Source organism: Pseudorca crassidens, chromosome X, assembly GCF_039906515.1.
Source record: "Pseudorca crassidens isolate mPseCra1 chromosome X, mPseCra1.hap1, whole genome shotgun sequence".
In the NCBI taxonomy this organism is placed as follows: Eukaryota; Metazoa; Chordata; class Mammalia; order Artiodactyla; family Delphinidae; genus Pseudorca; species Pseudorca crassidens.
Genome location: NC_090317.1, coordinates 91,138,759 through 91,155,225, shown reverse-complemented (window position 1 = coordinate 91,155,225; position 16,467 = coordinate 91,138,759). Strand labels below are relative to the sequence as shown.

At 45.2% G+C, this 16,467-nt stretch overlaps 1 protein-coding gene across 1 annotated transcript; it reads left to right on the top strand.

The window, feature by feature from the left end:
• Positions 1-2,549: 2,549 nt before the first annotated feature.
• LOC137216999 (protein SSX1-like) lies at positions 2,550-8,110 on the top strand. The gene is made up of 4 exons (XM_067723174.1): positions 2,550-2,618; positions 3,064-3,178; positions 3,535-3,630; positions 8,010-8,110. The coding sequence occupies exons 1-4, from the start codon at positions 2,550-2,552 to the stop codon at positions 8,108-8,110; spliced, it is 381 nt and encodes a 126-aa protein (XP_067579275.1).
• The last annotated feature ends 8,357 nt before the right edge of the window (positions 8,111-16,467 follow it).

Genomic DNA, 16,467 nt, shown 5'->3' with positions numbered 1-16,467 from the left:
ATAGAAATGCAACAAATTTCTGTATATTGATTTTGTGGCCTTCAACTTAATGAATTCATTGATGAGCTCTAGTCGTTATTTTGGTGGCATCTTTAGGATTTTCTATGTGTAGTATCATATCATCTGCAAATAGTGACAGTTTTACTTCTTTCTTTCTGATTTGGATTCCTTTTATTTCTTTTTCTTATCTCATTGCTGTGGCTAGGACTTCAAATACCGTGTTGAATAAAAGTAGCAGGAGTGGGCATCCTTGTCACATTCCTGATCTTAGAGGAAATGCTTTCAGCTTTTCACTGTTTTTTTAAACTTTTCTTGAGTATAGTTGATTTACAATGTTGTGTTACTTTCTGCTGTACATCAAAGTGTATGTGTATATACATATACATATATCAACTCTTTTTTTAGACTATTTTCCCATATAGATCATTACAGAGTATTGAGTAGAGTTCCCTGTGCTATATAGTAGGTCTTTATTAGTTATCTATTTTACATAGAGTAGTGTGTTTATGTCAATCTCAGTCTCCCAATTTATCCCTCCCCACTTTATCCCTGGTAACCATAAAATTGTTTTCTACATCTGTGACTATTTCTGTTTTATATATAAATTCCTTTGTACCATTTTTTTAGATTCCACATATAAGCTATATCATACAATATTTGTCCTTCTCTGTCTGACTTACTTCACTCAGTATGACAATCTCTAGTTCTATCCATGTTGCTGCAAATGTTATATTTTGTTCTTTTTTATGGCTGAGTAATATTCCATTGTATATATGTACCACATCTTCTTTATCCATTCCTCTGTCGATGGACATTTAGGTTGCTTCCATGTCTTGGCTATTGTAAATAGTGCTTCTATGAACATCGGGGTGCATGTATCTTTTTGAATTATGGTTTTCTCCAGGTATATACTCAGGAGTGGGATTTCTGGATCATATGGTAACTCTATTTTTAGTTTTTTAAGGAACCTCCATACTGTTCTCCATAGTAGCTGTACCAATTTACATTTCCACCAATATTCCCTTTTCTCCACACCCTCTCCAGCATTTATCGTTTGTAGATTTTTTGATGATGGCCATTCTGACCTGTGTGAGGTGATACCTCATTGTAGTTTTGATTTGCATTTCTCTAATCATTAATGATGTTGAGCATCTTTTCATGTGCTTTTTGGCCATCTGTATGTCTTCTTTGGAGAAATGTCTAGCTTTTCACTGTTGAGTATGATGTTAGCTATGGGCTTATTATATATGGCCTTTATTATGTTGAGGTATGTTTCCTCTATACCCACTTTTTTTTATAAAGTGTGTATAGAGTTTTTATAATAATTGGATGTTGAATTTTGTTAAAAGCTTTTTCTGCATCAATCTATTGAGATGATCTTATGATTTTTATTTTTCAATTTGTTAATGTGGTATATCACATGGATTGATTTTCAGATATTGAACCATCCTTGCATCCCTGGGATAAATCCCACTTGGTTATGATGTTTGATCCTTTTAATGTATTGTTGGATTCGGTTTGCTAATATTTTGTTGAGCGTTTTTGCATCTATAGTAATCACTGATATTGGCCTCTAATTTTCTTTTTTTGTGATATCTTTCTCTAGTTTTGGTATCAGGGTGATGCTGGCCTCATAGGATGAGTTCAGAAGTATTCCTTCCTCTACAATTTTTTGGAATAGCTTGAGAAGGATAGATGTTAATTCTTCTCTAAATGTTTGGTAGAATTCATGTGTGAAGCCATCTGGCCCTGGACTTTTGTCTTTTGGGAGTTTTTAATTACTAATTCAATTTCATTACTGGTATTTGGTCTGTTCATATTTTCTATTTCTTCCTGGTTCCATCTTGGGAGATTGTACATTTCTAGGAATTTGTGTGTTTCTTCTAGGTTGTCCATTTTATTGGTGTATAGTTTTTATAGTAATTTCTTATGATCCTTTGTATTTCTGTGGTGTTGGTTGTAACTTCTCGTTTTTCATTTCTGACTTTATTGATTTGGCCTTAGTAATAACCTTTAAATTCACTCATGTTAGGGATCTTCATTTCTTTTCAACAGAGCAAAACCCCACATCCCTCTGCCTGAAAACTGAAACCCTTCAGTCAGAGACACCATATGATCTCCGGGACTTACCTCCCCCGCTTTGCCTCAAAACATCCCCCCTCAGTAAAACTATACATTCACTTCACTGCTTCCCCAACAAGGGTCTTCATATCTTTCCTTCAGGATAAGCCGAACTCCAGGAAAACTACTAACAACAGTAACCCCCCTCAAAGACTCAATGCTGCTTTGATCATGCCCACAGAAAACATGTCATCCCTAATCAGTCCTTCTCCCAGAGACCTCCAGCCCCCTATTCTCATCTTATTTCCCCACCCCCATGTCCTTACTCAGGGACAGATAAGCCAAGGATGGAGAAAAGTAGAACCTTAATTACAGGTGACTAACTGAGTGTGGCCTTCCCTCAGCACTTTCTCTCCCAACAGAACTTTTGGCCTTGTGGCTGGACAGATCCAGGATGTGTTCCTCGAGATCAGACCAATCCCAGGACCATGAACAGAGGCAGGTCCTTTGAAAAGAGCCCCAGGGAAGATAGCCAGAAATCAGAGAAGAACTCCAAGGTGAGGTGATCTGGAGGGGGCAGAGGAGTGGACCAGGGGACAGTGTAGGGTGGCTAGATTTCTGAGGAGAGGAGGTCAGAGGCACTGGGAACAAGGAGCAGCATGTCACGAGGACATCCAGAGCTTCCCACCCTCACTCTGTCCTTGCCTAGCATCCCTGGGTACAAGATCTGTGACCTTGTACTGGATTGGTTGACTCTCAGTCTATTCCAGAAGGTGAGAGGAGAGGATGCCACCAGCCTTAAGCACCTACTGCATGCCAGGTGAGAACCTAGGCAACGTTACCCATGTTCTGTCAGTTAGCCATGACATCAGCCAGGAAGGATTATTATCTCCAGTTTACAGATCTAACATGGAGGTCCTGCAGCCAAGGAAGAGTTCCTGGCTGAGTGTCAGACATGTTTAGCTGAGTCATTGCTAGGATTTATTCTTCTTTCTTTTCTAGGCTTTCAAGGATATTTCCAAATACTTCTCTAAGAAAGAATGGGCAGATCTGGGTTACTCAGAGAAAATCACCTATGTGTATATGAAAAGAAACTATGACATCATGACTGATCTAGGTAACAGGAAGTTCTGCGTCCAGACAAGGTTGGGAACAAATGACCATCCCTCTTTACATGCCATGGCTTCTTCTTAGGCTGTGGCAATTGTCCCACATTTGTCCTTTTGTGTGGGAAGAAATCCCAGGGCAGCTTCCAGGCATTCTTCTCTTTTACTGATATGTCCTGTGCAAGGCTGTGGACTGGGAGTGGCCACAGAGATGATCTGTCCTGGATCCTGTGCACTTCTCTCCCACTGGCCCTGATTCAGAACCCCCCTCCCCCAGCTGATTAGCTTTACTGTTGGTGCTGTGTCACAGCATTCTACCCTCCTCTCAGGTTGCCTGTTAAGAAACAAATATTTTGCATCATTCTAGGTCTCAAGACTACCCTACCAACTTTCATGTGTCCTAAAAAACGAGCCACAAAATCCAACGGGCATGATTCTAAAGATCAGAACCCCAGGAATCTGCGTAAGTGACAGAAAAGGGTCTCCTGAAGCCTGTCTACTTTGGGGTCCAGATGGGGAAAATTTAAAGTGTAAATCTACCCAAAACTTCTAAAATAATAGAGCATAGGTATTGGATAACTATCTTAAGAGAGAAAGTGATTAACATTATGTAATGACATATGACTATTTCTCTGTGTTTTTTACCAAAACCAAATAGTTGTCTCACTCCTAATTGAACCTGATTCTATGTGTTGAGTTTGAGAGAGAGTCTGAGAGAGCAGTCCTCTGCACATTGACCTTTCCTACTTGTCAGTGAGCAGAGGCAACGTAGGGTTAAAAAAGTGACAGATTCTAGATATCTTTGTGAATTTCAGCAGTGTATGTACTCACTTAAAAACGGGATAGGATACGTTCACTTGCTCTTTTGCTCTGACAGCACAGTTGTAAGAAGACAGGGTCAGAATGTTCAAAGTGTCTCCAATAGACCTTTGACTCTCCAGCTAAGCAGGACAGATTCCACAAGCTCCCAAAATTACTGCAAGAGGACTGAAAATCCAGTGCTTGAGTATCTACAAAGTTCTTGACATTTAAGAGGTGTTCTTATACTGGAAACATCCCAGAACGGCTGGATTAAATCATCCATGGTTCATCATACACTTAACAGTTTCATTGAGGCATACTATAAAATTCACCATTTTAAGTATACAGTGATTTTTGGTTAAAGACCAGTCTATTTAATTCTTTGGGGAAACAAGTAAGAAATATGTAGTGAATAGGATGAGGCAGTGATGGGGTTTAGTTCGCTTTTTATAAATCATCAGAAGGAAAATTATGAATTGATGCTGCAAATAAATGTATAAACCGTTATAATTCAGAGGCTTGTCTCAAAGTAACTCCTTGACGGTGAGTGGACTCATAACCCTCTGCTGCAGAATTCTGATACTACAGGAGTCTCTCTGCAGTTTGGGAATATTTACCAACAAAGAAAAATTCTGATTTGTCGCCTTCTTTTATTGTTATTTTTTTTTAAATTTTTTTTTTTTTTTTTGCTGTACGCGGGCCTCTCACTGTTGTGGCCTCTCCCGTTGCGGAGCACAGGCTCCGGACACGCAGGCTCAGCGGTCATGGCTCACGGGCCCAGCTGCTCCACGGCATGTGGGATCTTCCCGGACTGGGGCACGAACCTGTGTCCCCTGCATCAGCAGGCGGACTCTCAACCACTGCGCCACCAGGGAAGCCCCTGTCACCTTCTTTTAGATGAACCTGCTCAGGAGGCTTCCAACATGCGAGAGAGAAAACACCTGAAGGTGACTGCCTCCCAAATCCAGAGGACCAGAGACCGTTTATCTCTCCATGGATGTGAATATTGGTAAAAGTGGGAAAATATTGAGAATGACCTGGCCCTCACTGCCTCCCTTTCCTGATCTCTTTATCACAATGCCTGATGTAGTATTGAGAGCTTAATAGTAATTAACAACAGTTGTGATAGCTGATACTTCTTTTGTTTTCATAGTGATGCCAGACTTATTTTAGGCAATTCACATGGATTAATTTATTTAGTCCCTAAGAAAACCTCTATGACATTGCTACTATTATTATCCCCAAATAATAATAAGGATATTATTATTATTAAATAATAATAACAAACATGCGGGTATTGTGGTATAGAGATGTTAAATAATTTGCTTGAGACCACAGTGGCAGTGGTCGTAGTCTAACCCAAAGCCCCAAACCATTTCCAAATTCATGAATTTTTCATATGTTTCTGAAGCTCAGGCATTTCCCCTAGGGCTAGACTCGCAGATGCTGCTGATGCTTCTGTTTAGATGCCCAGTCTCACAACAGGAAGTACCAGCTCCCATCTGCTCAGTCAAAGGGCCCCTTTCACATTGCTTGGGAATCGCCTGGACTGTTGGCCCCTCCCTTCTGTGAGCTCCTTCGGGGCCTTGTCTGCACCTGAGGCATCTCTGAAGCCTCAGTCCCAGCCCAGGGGGACCCTTAGAGGGTTCTTGAATAAGTTCTTCCACAATTGCAGATTAAACTCTAGTTTAGAGGGTAAAGGGATCTGGCGGGTGCGTTGCCAGTGTGGACACGGTTGAGGAGAGAATTCAAAGAAGGATCATAAAAGAAAATATTCATTTTTATTATTACCACGTTTAAACAGCATTTGTAAGCTCAGAAATTTCTTTCATTTAGCTTGTTTTACAGTTATTGTTCACTGATTCATAAATGAGGGAGCTGGTTATACTGTTATTGCTCACTGTTTCATAAACAAGGGAGCTGAATGAAGGTTAGCTTGAGGTTGTTGGTCAGTGACACACCCTGACACCAGTAGAATTGGTAGAGGAACCACCTCGCTTAATTCCAATTGAAATGTTCTTGCCAGGGTAGGACAGGATGTCACATCTGGCACCACTTTCTTGGCTGTCTACATGAATTTCCGTGAACCATTCCTTTCTTCTCCCTTCCCTATATTCATCCCCCCACACCATTTGCTAGCAGTGTTTTGTCCCTTCTGTACATTGTTCCATTTACTCTCCCAGCAGCTGTCTACTAGCTTATATTCGATCCCTTATATTTTATAGAAGCCTCTCCTCACCTTTACAGACCTCGTGGATTGTTAAGAGTGCTCTGCTTCCCCAAATCTTCCATGTACCACACTCCTGCTCACATGGAGACTCCTCTTGGCGAGAGTGTCAGTCTGGAAAGAGTGTGAAGACAAGCATTCTAGTCTTGGAAACACCCTTCATGTAGACCATTCCTTTTCCTTCTAACTTCCCAGGTTTCTTGTAATTTAGGTACAGGTAATATAATGATCTCCCAGACTTGTTGAGAACTTTAATTAAGGTACTGCGCACAAAGACACTTTGTAAGCTCTAAAGCACTCGAGAAATGCCATTGATACTCTTTGTATGTGACCTTCACATTTAGAAGGTGATGCCCAAGAAGTCCAAAAAGAAAAAACATCCTTCGAAGTTAGTACCAGTAACATCAGGCTCAGAGTAGGCTCAGGAACAGCTGTGCCCCCCGGGAAAAGCAAATACCTCTGGTCAGCAGAGTAAGAAAACATCAGGTAAGAGGAAACTCTTTGGGAACAACTCCTCTGGCTTCCCTGGCCATGTTCAAGTGCATGGGCTAGGTGTGGGAGATGGATCCTGGACAGGCCTGGGGCCAGGCTGGGCTGAGGAGCTCACCCAGCTCCAGCTGAAACATTAGAACTGACTTCCAGGGAATTTCCTGGTGGTCCAATGGTTAGGACTTGGCGCTTTCACTGCCGGAACCCAGCTTCGATCCCTGGTCAGGGAACTAAGATCCCACAAGCTGCATGGCACAGCCAGAAATTAAAAATAAACAAAACGGGGCTTCCCTCGTGGCACAGTGGTTGGGAGTCTGCCTGCTTATGCAGGGGACACGGGTTCGAGCCCTGGTCTGGGAGGATCCCACATGCCGCGGAGCAACTAGGCCCGTGAGCCACAACTACTGAGCCTGCGCGTCTGGAGCCTGTGCTCCGCAACGAGAGAGGCCACGACAGTGAGAGGCCTGCGCACTGCGATGAAGAGTAGCCCCCCGCTTGCCACAACTAGAGAAAGCCCTCGCACAGAAACAAAGACCCAACACAGCCAAAAATAAAAATAAATAAATTTAAAAAGAAGGCTCAACATTTTAAATAAATAAATAAATAAACAAAACAAGACCAAAAAAACCTGACTTCCAGAGTCACAGACTTGAGTTTCATCGATATGAAAGCTGTGTAACTCAGGGCAAGCCTTCCAAATTCTCTGAGCTCCAGTTCCTAGTCCATAAAACGGAAATAAAGAATCAGAGTTCACAGGTTATTCAAAGGTGTTCAATTCAAGGAACTTCCCTGGCAGTCCTGTGGTTAAGACTCCACGCTTGCACTGCAGGGGGCACGGTTTCCATCCCTGGTGGAGATCCTGCATGCCGCGCACACAGCAGCCAAAAAAAAAAGTGTTCAATTGAGTCTACAAGCCCTGATGCCATGAAAGGTGCTCAGGTCATTATTCAGTCCGTGATAACCTGGGAACATATCTTACTCGGAGTTTTATCCCCACCTTCAGCTCAATGCCTGGCATACAATATGCCCTTAACAAATACGTGCTAAATGAAGGAAGGTCGGAATAAATGTTCTGGTGAGTAAAGAAGTTGGGAATCTAAATCTGACAATGGAAGAAGCCAGAAGCTAAAACTCTAACTGGCGTTTGGTGTGTATTGGTGCAGGTTTAGTATCTCAGCCTCTCTGAGCCAGAAGGTGTGGGGAAAAGACTATGTAAAAGGCCTGTGGTCACTTGGGAGGGAGGAGGCATTTCCTTATCTGACAAAACAGGGCCCAACACTCCCTAACCCACCCAACCCCCATTTACAAACTCTTTTCCATCACAGGACACAGGAGAAGGGAGATTAATGTCTGGACCCACAGACTGCGGGAAAGAAAGAACTTGGTGGTCTATAAAGAGATCAGTGATTCCGAAGAAGATGACTAACTCTGTAAGTGACCTTTCAGTCCATCCCCACATCCCCGCAAAATGCACTGTTCTCTTATGGTACTTGTACCCCATCTTGTTGCTTGTTCCCAAATCATTCCTTTCTCCTGGTCCCTTGGGATGCAGCTCTGAGGCTAAATGAGGAGGCTTCCTGTGCTTTTTCTACTCCCTGCTCTGTATATCCAGAGATCTTCCCTCCCCAGGATGCCGTGGGCTCCCAAACCCCAGGTCATCTACTGGCGTGTAGGCCACACCTTCCTCTAGCCTAGAAACTCATAGGACAGATGAGGGAGTTGCTGTAGCCTGAGCAGAAGTTTGGCCTTTAGGAGCAGCGGGAGGAGCACATAGACCACAAGGCAAGGTGGAATCGGAGTGCACAGGGCTATGCAGGTCAGAGTTAAGTAGTGATTTTTCAGTCAATGGGAGCTCATCGCCACTTATTTTCCTTCTCTTTCCATGCCTCAGCCTCAGGGATGTGACAAGTGCCCATGATAAGAAGCAGAACCTGGTGGCCTTTCATGAACATGGGCATGGCTGTGAACTCCTAGCCATCAGCTGTATAGCAAGTGAAAGAAAGAGTTCACAACAGTGAAAAGTTAAACATGAATTTTCTTACTATGTGCCAAATGTTGCTAGATGTTAGAGTTGCGTTGATGAGCAAGACATATACCTAATGTGTATTTCTCTCTTTGTATCCATGCATCTACCTTAGAAAAACAAGTATTGTCAAGTATTCTTTGTACAAAACGGCACTAGCCTCCCTCTCTCCAGATGCAACTACTGAGACCAGTTCTGGGTGTTTGATTCCAGATGTTTTTCTCTGCATTTACACACACACACACACACACAACACACACACACACACACACACACACACACGGTACAACTATGAGCATCTCTGACCTGCTTTTCCCCACTAGCAGCGTGTCGTGGACAAGTCTGTCTCACTCTGTTTCCTGTTCAGCATGTGCTCCATGCTACAAACCTCCATTATTCATTTACCCTGCATCAGTCACTGACAATTAATAAATATTTACAAGTTTTTCCCAGTTGTTTGCTCCCATTCTTGTGCACACAACCCTGTGCACCTGTGTGAGTGTTTCTTTAGGACACGTTCTTAGAAGTGGAATTGCTGTGTCAAAGGGTTCATTCATCCAACACCTAATGGGTTTGTACTGTGTAATAAGGGCCATTCTAGGTGCTGGAGAGATGTCTGGGAACAAGATAAACAACTGTCCCTGCCCATGTGGAGGTGATAGTCTAGTGGGGGATGTTGCTAGTTTTTATTCTGATGGATGCTGTACACCCCAGTCCTGGAGCAGGATTCTGCAGGTGGTTGGACACCTTGGCCTTTGCTCTTTCTAAGATCTTCAGGGTCATGGGGCTGGGATCCACTTGGGAGTATGTGGGAGGAGACAGAGATGAAACTGTCAACTGGGGAACATGGAGGAATAGGGAAGGAGAGGTCCATTGTGAGGACCGTGGTTGACAGGAATGGAAGAGTCCACTTAGTCATGATTCAGGGGAGCAACAGATGGAAAAGTCCACTGGACAAAGGCATGAAATTGCCCATCTCACAACCAAGGGCTTGGGAGCTGGGATAGGGGTCAAGTGTTGAGAATGGGATAGTCCTGTCCCAAACGAACTGTTGCAGGCCACAGAGCTGGAACAGTCGGCTCTGGGGAAGGGAAGAGAGGAGTCTATTTTAGAACAAACCATTGTGTGTGTTGGGGGACATTAAGGCTACCAACAGAGATCCAAGGTGACTTACATGGGACATCAAACACCAGCCCCAGATGGAGGCAGTGTTGCACCATTTTGACCATCCACTGCCCATCACCTCAGCCTCCCGGCTCTCATCCAGCCTTGGAAGGTCTCCACTCTTCTGCTGAGGCCTCCATCTCCCCTACCTCCGCCTTCATCCCACCACTGGACCAATCCCCTCAACCCAACAGATTTGAATCAAAGGCGGGAGGAACCGTAAGCCAGCAGATAATGGGCTCCTGGAGAAGGGCAAGAATCAAATCTCTCCTTGGACTCTGGTCACTGTGACTCAGGTTGGAGCCATGGTTGCTGGGCCAGAATTGGGTCTACCCCCTCCCACAAACACTCTGTGATAGCTGCAGGGTCACAGGTTGCTGTCCACACAGCAGCCCTGGGGCCGGGCCTGGGTCTGGGTCTCCTAAAGACCTCGGGGATGGGGGACCCTGCCCAAGAGGACCTTGCTCTGGGAGACTGAGAAGAGCCTCAGAGAATCACCACTCTGTGGAGCTCTAGACCTGGGAGTTGGCATCGACTGTGATAGACAAGTGGGAAAGGAGGCGTGGCCCTGGGTATGGACAGATGTGGACACCCACATAAACCCTCCCTGACTAGCATGTTCTGAGGCACAGCCTTCCTCACAGGGGTGACCCTCCCTGCAGAGCCAGCTCCTGGGGGCTGCATGGTGAGGGCATCCCAGTTTACCTGAGTCCCCACCTACTCCTCCAAGAATAATAATGTCTTGCCACTTAGGGTCATACCTTTGTGTGGCCAGGTCCCAGGCCCTGGAGTTTGCATCCCAGGCCAGGAACAACATCTGCAGGAATGAGGGAGGTGTGGTCCGCTGGTCTCAGCCCACCTTCCATAATAACCATAGAAAGTACAATTACTGTTCATCTTATGTTTGCAAAGTGCCTGGGCTGATACTAAGCATGTCGTATGGATTCTCCTGTTTATCTCCACAACCAACCTCTGAGCACAGACACTATCATCATTATGATACTATAGATGTTATATACAGCTAGAGAGAGAGATTGTAATGAGAGATGGAGACACAGACAGACGTCCAGCTTCTTGCCAGAGTACCTACAGCTGGCATGTGCAGGAAGAGCTGAGTTTGGAACTCACCATGACTTCAGAGACACTAAGGAAGATAGGTATGTATTTGGGGAGTGGAGAGATTTGAATGAGCTCTGAGTTCTGCCCCAAATCTCAGGGTGGAGAATGTGGAGTCATTTTTCCAAGACAAGGAACCCTAGAGGTGGAAGAGGGGCTGGCAGAGAGGCAAGGGAGACCCAGGACCAAGTGGGGGTTATCACAGCCATCGGCGGGAGAGGGTGCCAGGAAGGAGGGCATAAGGAGTCAGCTGGCTGGGGTCAGAGGTTCCCCAGAACTGTGAGGACACCCTGCCTGGCGCTGCAGGGAGAGGTGGGTACTGCCCAGGTCAGTGAGGTCACTCTGCCTGTGCCTCAGAGGAAACAAATTCTATTTTACCCCAGTGCTGTTCTTCTTTACTCAAATTTAATATTCTGCTAGTAGACATTGTGTACCTTATTCTCTGTGCAAATACGGAAGAGGACATCCAAAAGAGATACAGAAGGATTGGATTTTTCTTTCTCCCAAGGAAGATGGGATCCACGAGCTGGATTCCTCTGCACAGGAGACGGGTACAGGGAAGGATGGCTTGAAAGCACTCTGGAGTCATGACAGGGAGCATTTTCCCTTAGGTTCCCTGGGTAGATACAGCTCTTTCCTTCCTTCCTTCCTCCCTTCCTTCATCCCTCCCCCCTTCCCTTCCTCTCCTCCCCCTCCTCCTCCCCCTCCCCCTCCTCCCTCTCCTCCCCTCCTCCTCCCCTCCTCCGCCTCTCCTCCTCCTCCTTCCCCTCTTCCCCTTCCTCCCTCTCCTCCTCCTCCTCTTCCTCCTCTTTCTCCTCCTCCTTCCCCTCCTCCTCCCCCTCCTCCTCCTCCTCTTCCTCCCCCTCCTCCCCCTCCTCCTCCTCCTCCTCCTCTTCCTCCTCCTCCTCCTCTGCCTCCTCCTCCTCTTCCTTCTCCTCCTCCTTCTCCTCCTCCATGTGACAGATCCAAATTTTGAGATGCAGGGAGACCATGGTTTTGCCCGACCCCAGAAGTCAGCCTGTATGTGGCCCCCAAGGACACCCCCAATCAACCTCCTCCCCGCATCAAGCCTGGGGCCCAGTGTGGATGCACGTGCTCTTATGATGAGGGTCCAAAATGACTTTTTTATTAAATTTCCAGTCTCTGTTTTGTTTCTCTTTCAATAATTTTAAAAACTGGTTCTAAAGCAAAATCCTGGGAATTCGCTGATGGTCCAGTGGTTAGGACTCCGTGCTTTCACTGCTGAGGGCCTAGGTTCAATCCCTGGTTGGGGAACTAAGATCCCACAAGCTGCACAGCGCAGTCAAAAAAAAATCCTATTCATAGTAGCAAACTGGGAAAATGCAAGGACATGTGAGAGAGAACAGTACGTCCATCACAAGAAAACAGTTCTGAGCTTTATTCACCAAGACCCACAGTAAAGAACACACTTTACAAGTGACTCTAAAACAAATGCTTCACAGAACAATACTGACCCTTATACATGTGATACTCTCCAATATTTTCTATTCTGTTTTATGATGTGCTATGTTATTTCATTCTAATTCATTTAAAATGTGCAATTCTGGGCTTCCTTGGTGGCGCAGTGGTTAAGAATCCGCCTGCCAGTGCAGGCGACACGGATTCGAGCCCTGGTCCGGGAAGATCCCACATGCCTCGGAGGAACTAAGCCCGTGCGCCACAACTACTGAGCCTGCGCTCTAGAGCCTGCAAGCCAAACTACTGAGCCTATGCACCACAACTACTGAAGCCTGCACACAACTAGAGCCCGTGCTCTGCAACAAGAGAAGCCACCACAATGAGAAGCCCACGCACCGCAATGAAGAGTAGCCCCTGCTCGCTGCAACTAGAGAAAGCCCGCACACAGCAACGAAGACCCAACACAGCCAAAAATAAATAAATTTATTAAAATAAATAAATAAAATGTGCAATTCTATTCAGGATCCATAAAATATTTTCTTGACCATGAGTCACAACCTGTGGAAAGTCCTTCTCCAGGGTCCCAGTGTGTGTCCACCAGGTGACTTGCTGCTCTGGGTCCTGCAGGGAAGGTTCAAGGAAGCCTCATGATGTCCCTCTAATACAGGGTCCCCTGAAAGGTGCTGATCTGGAGGCTTCCTGCTCCCCTGGCACAGGCCTGACCGGGGGAGGGGTGTATGGAGGGGTAGGCCATCCCAGATGTCTGGGAAAAACACTCCTATGTCTCTTTTTTACTCTCACACTACTACCACACCCACAACACTTCTGGGACGTGTGGGGTTTTTCCCCATACCAAAGCAATTCTCTTTGTCATCAGCTGGGTGTCCTACAATTCAATTCAATCCTGACACTAATGGGAGTTAGCACAGACCCAACAGGTTAAGGGCTCAGTCCCACAAGACTGCCCCTTCCAGCTCAGATGCCAACTGATAGTCCCAGGTTGTCACCTGTACTTCTGACCAATCAGCTACACATCAGAGGTTCCCATGACCCCCTTCTCAAATTCAGTCATTTGCTAGAATAGCTCACAGAACTCAGGGAAACACTTACTTACATTTACTGGTTTATTATATAATAAAGGACATGATAAAGGATACAGATGAACAGCCAGGTGAAGAAATACCTGGGGCGAGGTCCGGAAGGGTTCAGGGCACAATGTCCCTGTGGCATTGGGGTGCCCAGTCTCCCAGCATGGATGTGTTCACCAACCTGGAAGCTCCTGGAACTCCATGCTATTGGGATTTTCTGGAGGCTTCCTCACATAGGCATGATCAATTATTAACTCCATTTCCAACCCTTTCCCTTCTCTGGAGGATGGGGGCCTGGGGCTGAAAATTCCAAGCTTGAAATCATAGCTGCGTCTTTCTGGTGACCAGGAGCCCACCCAGAGTCGCCTCATGAGGACAAAAGGTGCTACTAGTGCTCTTATCACATAGGAAATTATGTGGGTTTTAGGAGCTCTGTGCCAGGAACCAGGGGCAGAGACCAATATATATTTTTTCTGTTATTTCAAAGAAGGCATCATCCTTTTGGTGGGGAGGGATACCAGCTCAGAGTAGATTGGGTTATAAAGAAATGACAGACAATAAGAGTTTATTTCTCACTCATGCTGCTTGCCCACCGCAGGTAGACTGGGGCTCTTCTCCACATTATCAACACCCTCATGCTAGGTCCCAGGGACACAGAGAAGCCATGTAGATGGCCCGGCAGAGACAAGAGAGTGGCTAAGCATGAACTGTCTCATCAAATGGTCAAGTCTGACCCTCAAAGGGGTGAGAGAGTGCGGTCCTCTGGGAGCAGAGAGAGCTAGGATATTTGTGAACATTCTAAAGTTAGCCACAAGGAGGGTGTGGCATCATAAAAGTGTGGTGTGGGAGAACTGCCTAACCCACTGGTTCTCAATGGGGGAGAGCGGGTGTGGATCTTGTCCCCTAGGGGACATTTGACAACGTCTGGAAACATTTTTGGTTGTCATGACTTGATGGGGGGAAGGTTACTGGCATCTAGTGGGTAGAGGTCAAGGATGCTGCTAAACATCTTACAATGCAGAGGACAGTGTCGTCCCCCCTCCCCAAGAAAAAATATCCAGCCCCAAATGTCAATGGTGCCAAGGTTGAAACCCCTGGCTAAAGGGATGCTATTTAAATGGAAAGATTTCAGGCATTAGACAGAGGCGATCTCTCAGCGAGGGTAGGCAAGAAGGAGAATGGTACAGTTTTTCTCAGTCAATTTATCACAAGGCACTTATTAAGCCTTGACTGTGTACAGAACTCTGTGGGAAAGGCTGACAAGGTAAGAGAGGGGTTCCTGTCTTCATCTTAAGGGAGAAAGTTGATGGTGAATGTGTCCTCTTGTTCCCACTGCTCTGAGGGCCATCTCAGCTTAATGTCAAGGGTGTCTGCGTATGGATCTGTCTCTCAGCTTTCTTTTCTGTCCCACCGTCAATCTGTTGATCCCTGTGCCAGCACCGCCCTATGTCAGGGACCATAGCTCCACAATATGACTGGCTGTTCAGAAGGCAAGTCCTTCCTCTTTGTCCTTCTTTAGGTCCTTTGCACATACAGGTACATTTTAGAAACTGCTGGTCAAGTTCCAGGATTGAAAAAAAGCGTCCCTGTTGGGATTCTGACTGGAATTTCATTGAATTTGTCGATCAACTTGGGGGTTAATGACATCTTTACGCTGTTGAGTCTTCCCACCTAAGAACCTGGGTTTTGTCTCCATTTTTAAGAACTTTCTTAAGTCTTCCATAAAGTTTTATAATTTATTGCATCCACAGTTCACACATTTTTTGTTAGATTTATTTTCTGTTATTGTCTCTATTTCTCACAAGAATCTATGGGGTTGGTGTGGACCTGAGATTCAGAGAAGTGGCCAGACCCCACTCTCCAATTCACAACTGAAGGAACTGTAAAAGAGGACAGATTTATTCTTCCATTAGAGACAGAGGGCTTGGGGTGTGCTGCTGGGGGCAGATGAAAGTCAGCCAACCAACCACACTGTAGAAGAAATTATATGGGAACCACAGTAATCATATTTCTACTTTCAATGCAACACTAGACTTTAGAAATCTGGAAGGTACTGGGTGGGGGACAGAGGCAGAAAGGAGACTGAGAGACAATGAGAAAACTATACTGGCTTCATAATATTACTTTGGATTTAGTCCAGTTCACTTTATTTTGTTGACTTAATAAATTAAGATTTATTCTCCCTTAGGGAAACACATGGTCTTGTAGGAACACAGTTTTTGAGCCCATGACATAGGCCAATGATGCTTTGGACAACATTTTATGTGTTTTACAGTTTTATCTGAATATTATATTCATAAAATGCATGGATCAAAGTATCACCCGTTCAGACTCTTCATAAGTGGGTAGGACATCTGAGTATCCTGTTCGCTTTGGGGTGATTAGCCATGGGACAGACAGGCTGGAAGCGGTCCCCTCTCTACAAATGTGTTTCTCTCTTTCATTATTACTGTGGAGGCTGAAGGTACCTCAGGCTCTAATTTGCTTCTTTCTCAGCATTCCCCATACCTATCCTCGGGGCCCTTCCCAGGTAGCAGGTAGGGATTTCACTGTCATTAGAAGTCATTAAAGTGCTGTCCACCCCGTGTAAGGGTGTTGAGGACCCAACTAGCCCTGTAGTTCTGGGGGTAGTTCTTGCTCTTTCTATCCGTTAACCCTCCACCTACAGTTTCTCTGGATATACTCTTAACCTTCTTAGTTGTTCCAGCCTTCTCCTTTTGGCTTCTGGTTCTCTTCACCCTTGTAAATCTTATCTGAACTGCTTTCTCTTTCTAGGAATTCTTCACAATTTCTGGTTCCTGGATGGCATGCTTTCTTCTTTTCCAGTACATTATGAAATTTTTCCATCATTTCAGTGGAGCAGTGGGGAAGTAGACAAGTTTGCTTGAACAGCCATCTTCAGATAGTCTTTAGGGGTGTTTTTTACAGTTCCTAGAGAAAAAGTGGTTTTCGTTTTATTACATTGTGTTCAGA

What these genes read in the sequence shown, in the direction of transcription:
- LOC137216999 (XM_067723174.1), top strand. Translation starts at nt 2,550, where the DNA reads ATGAACAGAGGCAGGTCCTTTGAAAAGAGCCCCAGGGAAGATAGCCAG. An exon ending in TGACATCATGACTGATCTAG is followed by an intron (nt 3,179 to 3,534) that starts GTAACAGGAAGT and finishes GCATCATTCTAG; the next exon opens with GTCTCAAGACTACCCTACCA. An exon ending in TCAGAACCCCAGGAATCTGC is followed by an intron (nt 3,631 to 8,009) that starts GTAAGTGACAGA and finishes TTTCCATCACAG; the next exon opens with GACACAGGAGAAGGGAGATT.